Consider the following 10179-nt stretch of genomic DNA (forward strand, 5'->3'; position numbering starts at 1 on the left):
GCTGCTGCGCACCTGAGATTACTACGTGGATTGTCTCTGAATATAACGCTACAGAAATACTGCATTTGCAATAAAGCAAACCTAAGATTTATGCAAAAACTAAAGGTTGCCGCAGTCAAAACAATTTACATGTCACTGCGAAAACAAGGTCTACATTTGCATCTTCTTTATTTGCTTGCTCAGCCCCAATTCTGTCACTCACTCCCTGGTAAACCCTATTTTACAATCACCGAGCAAACACTTTGCTTCTGTTCTATTTGAAAAGGCTTTTAAATATTTATTTCAGAAAAATGTAATTAAAGCTGAATATGTAACCTTTTTGATATACCTATATAAAGATGGGTAATAAAAAGCGTCTTATTACAGTGTTTGGCTATCATATGCCTCTAAGACAGCATCAGTGGAGCGTCCAATGCTGCTGGAAAGCTGGGGTAACTTTCTTTCAAAATATATTGTTGTCCTGATGGCGGTGGTAGAAATGGTATCTACAACACTGGTCCAACATCTCCAAAATGGTTTAATTGCATTGTGATCCGGTAACTATGATTTTCACATAGGGTAAGGGTTAGGGTTAGTGACCCCTCGTGCTCTGTGCGGGTACTGTCATCCCTGAAGAGCCCATTCTCTTAGAACAACAGAAATTTCCATAATTTCAGAAAATCTGTCAAATGGAATGACCTTTCTCCCTAAAGGGATAAGCAGGTCAACGCAAGAGCAGCAAAATGCTCCAAACAGCCTAACAGAGCTGCTGGACTCCCTCACTATAGAGGTGAAGAGTTCACGTTTTTCCTTTAATTTGTCTCCTGTCCACGTCATCAGCAAGCTGTCAACACAATGGTGTTTTTCCCATATTTCACAAGAGGGCGTCCTGTTACCAAAAGCATCACCTTTCACATGCCTACAGTGGCAACACAACCTTTGGCTACAACACATCGGGTCAGTCAAACTTGTAAGAACCCAACAATGCACGCACTGTGTTAAAGAGAGTATTTAGGCTCGTGCTTCTGTGCAGCCAATCCAGCTGTTCCCCCGTACTCAGGAGTAATGCCATTTCTAGAGCATGGTGGAGGAAGGAGGAGAGGAGGGGTAAATGAAAATGGCATATATCCTATTGAACTCTCTCCCTCCCTCTTTCCCTGCCCTTAGGGATTAGAGGAGCAGCACTCCCCTTGACCGCTTCGCAGCTTGCCCAGTAGCCCAGCAGCTGTTCTCTCCCTCAGCGAATTGGCAGCCAGGGCTCCTGGTGTGGGGGTGGCATGAACACAACGTCTTTGTCTGTCATTTTTCTCTTCCCACTTTTTATCTTATCTATACAATCTCATATGCAGACGTACTTCCTGATTCATGTTCTTTCTATTGGTTCTCTTGTCACAAAGCAGTGACATCATCATTTACATATATATATATAATATTAGATCAAACAAAGCAAATATTCAAAACAAAAGCGAGTATCACACTATTACAAAAATACCGTTTGGTTATGTGTGAAGTGAGGAATGACGATGAATCATTTATTCTTTTTCTGACCTCCATTTCACACAAATGGCTTTGTTTTGGTTGTCAGGACATCAGCCATGCGCATATCACTGACCGGGGCCTCCCTTGACTTTGCTGCAAGTGTCTCTTTTCTCTCCCTCTCACATATACAGGGACAGGGGTGTGCGCATACAGACACATACACATCAGCATGCTTGCAGGAGCCCTATTCGTCAGTGTCTGGCTCATTCTGCCTTCCTTCTGCCTACAGATTGGAGGACAGAGGTAGCAAGGGAGGGCTGAGGGAGAGGAGAGTTGCGAGGCAAAACGGCTGGTCACATGAGCAGAGATCTGTTTACAAACCCAAGGCAGAGCAGAGCAAGAGGAGGAAGGGAAAGGCGAATCGCAGGCTCTCTCTCTGAGCACCATTATAGATTGAAAGAGGAAGAAGGGAAGCCTGCCATGACAAAGCCAGCTGGAGGTGCAAGAGGCTGAATGCGACACACGCAGACACACTCTTGCGCACACACCGCCTTTGTCTCAGATTTTTTTTTCTTCTCAATTGAAGCAGCAGATGGTTAGAGGGAGAGTAGGATCCCCCCCTACGCGCACACACATCCACTGACTGAAACACAAACACACACTCGCAAGCAAAACACCAAACCCAGCAAGAGGACTGTTGTTGACTGCATGGAGCTGTCCTCACTTTGTTTGGGCTTTGAAGGAAGCATATCTTTGCCTTCTGTGCTGAGGAGAAATATCAACTGCAAGATCAGAAGACTGGAGGAGGAGACAACAGAGGAGACAAGAGGGGGATGAGACTTGTGAAAATCCCCTGTTAAAAAAAGCAGCTTTTCGAGGAAGACAAAGCACAGATTAATGTCAGATAATTGCCTTCACTGGGTGAGGACTGTCATTTTGAAAGCTAGCTGTTACTGAGTTTCGTGAAGGGACGACACTGCAGACACAAAGTGAAGTCAAAGAGGCCCCTTTCTGGTGGAAATGTAAGTATTTCCTGTTACAAAGCAGCCCGTGTTGTTTACCACACTGCGATCAAGCAAGAATCAGTTTCTCACAGTAACAACTGCTGAGCTGCACCTGGTGTGAGATATATGAGAAACAATCATCTCATCTAAACAGGTTTTCTTTGTCTCTTTTCTCTTCTGTGATGACATCATTCTCACTGGGATCCAGGAGCACATGAGGTCTCCAGTCCTGGTCCAAACCTCAGTCCCAAATCTCCCAATCTTAACACAGAGCGGTTAATCCAGATTTGGGAATGTTGGGCAGCACAGATTGCTGAGCCAACAAAACCACACCTCCAGAGGATTTGTGGAATCTGAGCAAATCTTGATGGTTGTTGTTTGCGGGAGCTAGCACAACCCAAGAAAAAGAGCAATCCAGCTCAGTGTAACTGAATCTAGACTCCAAAACAGATTTCAGTGTCCGAAGCTCCAGCCCACGAGTTTGGCTTGTCTCCAGCCTTTTCCTGACAGGGCCTGAATTTACTGCGGCTGCCTTGGGAGTCACATTTCATGCAACCATTCCAATGGTGTAACGGTAAGTGAGTGGATTCCTTGGCACTTCTCTAAATATATGAGAGATGGAAGCACATGTACTTACTTCATAAACTAAGTTACTTAGTTGCTGGCTGTTGGCTAATGGGATTCAGATAATGGATGTGCTTGTGAATGGGCAAATTGCAGGGAGTGGAGGCCTTAGATAGTGTTTTGAAGAGTGAGCTGAGAGCACTTAAAATAAGCTGCTTTCCAGAACATGTTGTTTCGTTTGGGTTTTTTTGTTGTTGTTGACAACTGTGACATTTTATTCTGTTACCTTGCTCCATATTTTTATTTTTCTTCTTTGGGGTGATTCCTAATTGTATCTTTCATTATGCTACAATAGGTCTTTCCTATGAAACCCTCCACCCGGTTCTTGTAAATCCCCCAACCCCCAGCCATGTCAAATTACCCTTCCCATACCCCCCACAGTGTGCAAGCTGTACCCATTCATTCACTCTAAAGAGAGACACATGGACATTTAGAGGCTGGCAAAGAGCATCCTCGCTACAAATTAATAGGAACACATGTGGCCTGTGGAAGTGGGGCTTCCTCTGCTATTGTTTTACCAAATGGCCCTTGTCCCCCAAGTTCATTCTGTTTAATGCATCACACCCCCCGCCACCTGCAACGCACACATATTTCGATTGTACCACACAGACACCACGCAGCTTTGCTTTTCCATCCCCGAGCGCACACACACGAGCTCACACTCTACCAGTCATCTCTGTAGTCTGTGGAACAGATGGTGGTGTGGCGGAAGTGATGTCTGCCCTTCATGTTTGTCTTGTTCACAGCAAATTAACGCACAGTCCTATGAGCGTCTCAGTTGCCACCACAGTGCCAGTCACAGTTCCCCAGACACACCTGCAACTAAGCACTTACTAAATTTGAACCCTTAACAAATGCTGTAAGTAAAGCTTGTGATTTTTGTGGAGTTTACCTAGAGTGTCACATGCGTTTGCAATTTATAGTTCCACATCAGCAGACACACTCAGTTTTACTGGCACTAGAAGCTTGTCCATGTTCTTGTTAATGATCAACGTTTGTGTACTTGTCTTCAATGATTAATCTTTCTTTTCATTTTATATTGGAAATAAAGTGTTTATGATTTGCCAATAAGAGTTTGGGCGTTCCCCTTATTCCTTAGAAAGGAAAATTACCTTCAGCTGTCTACCAGAGTAATTGCTCAAACAAACGGCACAGTCTAATGTTTATGCTATCAGTTTCACTTTAAACTGTCGGTGCTAACGGCTGCATACTTTAAATCTTTGTAGATAGCTGGATATAGTGGGAGATTAAACAATGCTGCAGTCTCTTTTTCAGCATCTCTCTGTTTAAAGCTGAAGAAATGCAGCTTTAAAAAGACAGCCACCCTAAACCAATTTCAAATTCATGACCTATAAAAGAAAACAGGATTTTATTATGTTTTTCTCTCTCATGGGCATCCCATCAAAGAGTTGAAATGAGAAAGTCTTCTAATTCCTCAAACTTGATTTTACATGTTGGACTTTTACCTTAGAAGGTGGCAAACAAGTTAAGTATGTAATCTGTTATTTCAAAACTTTTCCTGGTAGGATGCCAGTGTGGTTTGGGTTCTCAGCGTTCTGAACACTACTGCAGCATGGGGTCTGACATCTATCACCTGCCGCTCAATGTCTATGTCATTGTTCTGGGCATCGGCCTCTTCGTCTTCATGCTCAGCCTCATCTTCTGCTGCTACCTTTTCAGGTAGGTCGGGCGAGTCTGAGATAAACAAACCAGTAGTTCGAGATTTTCGGGCAAGTTTGAGCAAGCTTTGGAACACGCTGCCACGGCAGCTTCAAATTAATTCCTAACCACCTTGGCAGTCAGCTATCTTCACGTATTGATGTGTTAATGTTAGCAGCGAATGTCATGCAAGTTTACCAAGCAAGTGTTGAGCTGCCAAAGGTGTGACATGTTGTTTAGAACTGTTAAAACACAATTTATGCTTGGATTTCTTGTGTAGAACAACAAATATTCTCTATATAAGGCAAAAGCAAAGCACTCAGGAAAAAAGGTTGCTGCTATTCATGAACTCCAATCATTTTTACTGACTCTGCAGTTCACCACAGAGTATTTTAGCACATTCTACTTCATGTCTTTCATTTTTGACTATATCTTAGTCATTTTGTTTCACTCTTCTTGCATACATGGGTGTTGGGTTTCTTTTGGGTTTTTTATTTTTTGGGGGGGGGGGGGGGGGGGGTTTAGTGGAGGTGGGGGAAATAATAATACAGCAAAATGCTGCATTGATCTCTTTTGTTTATTGATACATTTTACCCATATATTAATTGGTTTATTAAATCAATGTCGGAATGTTTTACAATGTGTTGAGAGTTGTAGAATCTTTGTATTATGATAGTAAGATAATTGTGGGCAACATACTCTAACAGCATTATATCATTACTTACCCTGTGATTCCCTAGATTTCAGCGAAAGGCTGTTAAGGCCACTATATGCCACGTGTACAGCACCAGTGCAGGAAAATTAGTGACCACTGGCCATCTAAAGCAAAACAGAGAAACAAAGTTACTGGAGTTTCATTTACAACATTCCAAATCAATATGAATGCTGCGTGTTGTATAAAGTTCATGTGTTTGTTAAAGCAAAGTGTATTTCCTTATGCTTAGTGTATTACGTTCATGAAATGATATTGTCAGGATGTCAGCACTGTATTTTTGGACCATTGTGCTACACCCAATAAATGAGGTTAGTGCAATTAGTGTAAAGAACTCATAAAAAATGTCTGATTTAAAAAATAAACAAATCATTTTTTAAAAAAGACATAAATATTACAACTAATACTGTTATCAGATTTTCTTCAGATAGTAATGAACATCCTGCCAGGCTCAACATGATTATAAGTAACGTTTTGAAATATTAGTCGAGAATAAAATTGCAAACAAGTTTCTATAAATGTTGCTAATTTAACCACAGTAATGGACTGGAGGAACAGGAAATGCGAGCAGTTCTGTGAAATTAAGTTAGGATTGTGTGTGTGTGTGTGTGTGTGTGTGTGTGTGTGTGTGTGTGTGTGTGTGTGTGTGTGTGTGTGTGTGTGTGTGTTTTATCTTGCAATCACAGGTCAGGATCCACAGAACTTAAGTCACAGTTGTTACAGATGTTGTTTTCTTTGTGTCTCTCCCAGGTTGAAGCAACAAGGAACTAGGGAGCAGTTCAGTTACAATGAGGTATGTCAATGCAGTATCTGGCACTGTGGGTGCACATGTAACACCAGCTTCTTAGGCCTGTTATAAATACAAGTGTAACATCTTAGGCTGATATCGCCAACTGTGAAATCTAACACCCCCTCTTTTAGATGACCTTGAATCCATCTATGTGTCGCTACGTTCTGGTTTTAAAATGGTAATCCGTGTGATGAGGCCCCATACACTAAACTGGTAGCAGAGTGTTAACAGTGTAGCGTGTTGACAGTTGGTAATAATGCTTTCAGACAGGGAAGGTTGAACAGGAACTGCAGGTTTTTTTGTTTTCTCTGCATTTATAATGTATTTTTTCACCATGTAGGAGTAAATCAACACATATCAGTTATGTTTTCACAAAAATGCCCGTTTTACACTGTATCTTTTCTGCCGTGTAACACCCCAGTTGACCCATGATGCTGACGCATAGATCACATGACCCAACACATTTCTTCTTTCTCTCCCCTTTTATTCTGCAGGTGGTGCTGAAGGGGGCAAGCAAAAAATTAAGCCTTCTTGGAGTAAGTCATAGTTTCTTATAAAATGTGAACCAGACCTATGTTAAACAATGTCAGCTGTTTGTTGCCCACATTGTTTATGTGCCAGTTTAGATGAGATCATTATGTGCTGGGAATGTTTGGTTGGTTCATTCAATCAGTTTCTCCTTCAGACGTTATTAGCATGCTGCACGTACTCAGGGTGGAGATGTGCTGAAAATATCTTAAATACTGTCAGTGTGAGAGTGCCTGCAGAATGTAGGGCTCCAGGAATAACTGCACTCATTCAAAATGCATTATAAAAAACATCTCTGTCCTGCCTCTTGTGATTTTGTTTAAAAAAAAACAACAACTTCTAAGTATTTTGTTTAAAACCAAGGCTTAGGGCTAATTTTGGTATAAATTCAATATCCAATTTCTCTTTTTAGTTTGAAATAGCCCTGCTGCCTGAAAACACAGTTAAGATAAAAGCACATTTTCACAACACTGACATACTTGCACTTTAAAGCAAAACGGTAAATTAATTTACCACTTAAATTTAGCTACAAAAAGGCAAGTGTATTAGGTTTGTAAGGATATATATATATACATATATGATGTCTATAACCAGAAAAAAGCCAACCGAACTAACCTATGTGTCGTTTGTGCTCTGCAGCAAACCTGTGCAGTGTGTCTGGAAGAATTCAGGACCCGAGATGAGCTGGGAGTGTGTCCGTGCTCACATGCATTTCACAAGAAGTGAGTGTTAATAAAACAGTGATGTGAAAAGCTCAGTAGAAATAGTAGCTGCAATTATATGCCGTTCTCTTCAGTTAAGTTAAATTAATGTCATTCTCATTAGGCGTGGCGAGATCACAACAAACTAAATGCTTTGTGTGGGACACACTGAGAGGCAGCCTTTACTTTAATCTTAGCGAAAAGAATAAACACAAACGGGTTGCAATGTCACAGTGATCCTGTGAGGACAAATCTACTTAATTTGAATTTAATTTACCCACTAGATTAATAAAACAGGCGTCAGTGAAAGCTACAGGTTGTTTTGCAATAGCATTTACACAACTGTTTATTTCCCCTTTTTATTCCAATGACTGCAAAACTGTTTTTAACTGTTAGCTTGGCTGCTTGTCTGTATGGTTGCAAATATAACTATAATCAAATATTGATACTATCGATTGATATTAGTGTGATTGGATCAATGCTTTGTTTCTATTCTCTCAGTTCAATATGCAGCACTCTGAATTGTGCTAAATAAATTATTCATTTATTGATTTTTGGGAAATAAAATTTTTTTATCTCAAACCAAACCTTACTTCACAACCCTGCTTTAGAGACGGGCACATTTACAGTTTCAAAAAATCCAGTTTCGTAACACATGAGAATCTACAAGGTGTGTTTTGTTATGTTGTTCTGTTAGCTAATTATTGTGGAAAGTAAAAAGCCAAGTGATTTAGTTGTCATTAAAATGAGCCCAAAATTAGCAGATTGTGAAATTCTACTTAGAGGGTGCTCATAAGGTTGATTATAAAGTCAGTGGCCATAAATGGTTAAAAAATATTTTTCTTATTCTTCTAGAAACACACAAAGAAAAAAAAAGGTTAAACCAAATGCTGGATGTAAAATTTTAATTGGGGGAATTTTAGTGTTACTTAATATTCTCACCTGAGGACAGAGCCAACCTAGTGGACTGGTTTTCCCAGCTTCTTGTTTTTGTGTAACACCGGTTAAGCTGTTTTTTAGGTTAACCAGTGTTACACTAAAGCAGTGGTTCTTTAACTTGCACCACACTGCCCATTCTGTCATCAATAATTAACTCTAAAAAGGATCCAGTTAGAATTTTTGTAAAGTAAGTGTGAGTGTTGTTTCACCACTCTTAGAACTTCTACTTTATTATAATAGGTGGCACAAACAAAACGCTGTTTCGTAGTATTTAGACATGGTCACAAAATTTGGTAGCAGTGATGTTATTTTACATAATCCAACAGCTTCATATAATCTGGTAGAAAATTTGACAAATTACAGATTATATTTGCGATCATATCTAAATACTTTAGTATTGATGTGTGCAAATGCAAAAATGATGTGAAAAACATTTGCAGCAGTTGAAAATCCCAAGGAAGTAGAGCAAGAGAGTCCTGTGTGACCTCTGCTGGTGGCACTTTTAAATGACAAAAGTTACTTTACTTTCTCCAAAAAGTGCAGAGGCGTCAGTCTAGCTCAGTGGGTGAACAGGTTACAACATGACGCATGGCTGAGATGCAGCAGCCTGCGCCCCTTTTCTGCATGTCGTACCCCTCTCGCTCCACCCATGCTCCACCGCAGCAGTACTGCTGTGGGAGATGTTTTCATTTCAACAGGAAACAAAGTTCTTTCCTGCTATTTTAAGCTTTAAAAGTTGACTTAAAAAAAAAAAAATCCCCCAAAACTAAAGCAACAATAATAGTGTCCCGATAATAAATCCTGAGTAATAAAAAAAACAGCTATGCAGTATTATTTCAAGCTGTTATTTTTCTTGTCCTGTCAGGTGCCTGCTTAAGTGGCTAGAGATCCGCAGCGTGTGCCCCATGTGTAACAAGCCCATCCTGCGGCTACACTCGGACGCTCCCCAGGGTGCCGAGGGGCCTATGGACCCAGAGGAGGTGTGAACGAGCCATCGGAAGAAGAGAAAAGACTCCCTTTACAGAAAACACACACATTAAATACACTAGAGAAGATGAACAAAAGGGTCATCTTGAAGAAATGTTAAAGAGCCCCAAGTAGCAGCTTTGCTGCTGACCTTTGAGCAGTTATGCTTTCGTGGGAACTGAATATTGATAGCACCAACATGATTTGGTCAAATCAGTCAGAAAGGGTGAATGAATAGGATCTTTCATTAAAATGCTCCTAGTTCTACTTCCATGTTGCACTGTTCACCAAAAAAAGAAAAAAAAAAAAGACAGGAAAAGGAGCAGCAATAGAAAGTTGGATCATTGCCACTGTCACTGGACGACTGGTGCAACACTGCCGGAGAGAAATGACTCTACTGGCATTGAGCAGGACATCAAATTACAGGATCAGTATGGATACCTCTAATATCTCAGGGGTGTTACCAATACAGCCAGCACAAACCACGTCAATCACCCTATAACCCTGTGCCATACATGCATCTTCAATACTGCCAATTTAGGTGAAATGCTCCAGGAGCCAGAGGCAGCTACACCCTCTGGCTGAAACAGACCAGCCGGATTACAACCGCGACGATTTAAGTAGATGATGTTGTTACCGATTGTGTCCCAGGCCCTTTTCCCTTTAAAAAAAAAAAAAAAAAAAAAGACTGATAGAAAACTAGTCTTGCCTGTATGTATTGTATGTAATGTCTCCCTATATATATATTGTCCTTTTGTATTTTAAATAAAGCGTCATGTAATGTATTGTAACAGCCTT

General features: G+C 40.7%; 1 protein-coding gene across 1 annotated transcript; it reads left to right on the forward strand.

The window, feature by feature from the left end:
* Nucleotides 1-1763: 1763 nt before the first annotated feature.
* Nucleotides 1764-10071, forward strand: LOC113023743 (RING finger protein 122). The gene is made up of 7 exons (XM_026170086.1): nt 1764-2480; nt 2671-3036; nt 4613-4766; nt 6208-6250; nt 6742-6783; nt 7415-7497; nt 9281-10071. The coding sequence occupies exons 2-7, from the start codon at nt 3012-3014 to the stop codon at nt 9399-9401; spliced, it is 468 nt and encodes a 155-aa protein (XP_026025871.1). The 5' UTR covers nt 1764-2480; nt 2671-3011; the 3' UTR covers nt 9402-10071.
* The last annotated feature ends 108 nt before the right edge of the window (nt 10072-10179 follow it).

This window comes from Astatotilapia calliptera, chromosome 6 (genome assembly GCF_900246225.1).
Source record: "Astatotilapia calliptera chromosome 6, fAstCal1.2, whole genome shotgun sequence".
NCBI classification, from domain to species: domain Eukaryota; kingdom Metazoa; phylum Chordata; class Actinopteri; order Cichliformes; family Cichlidae; genus Astatotilapia; species Astatotilapia calliptera.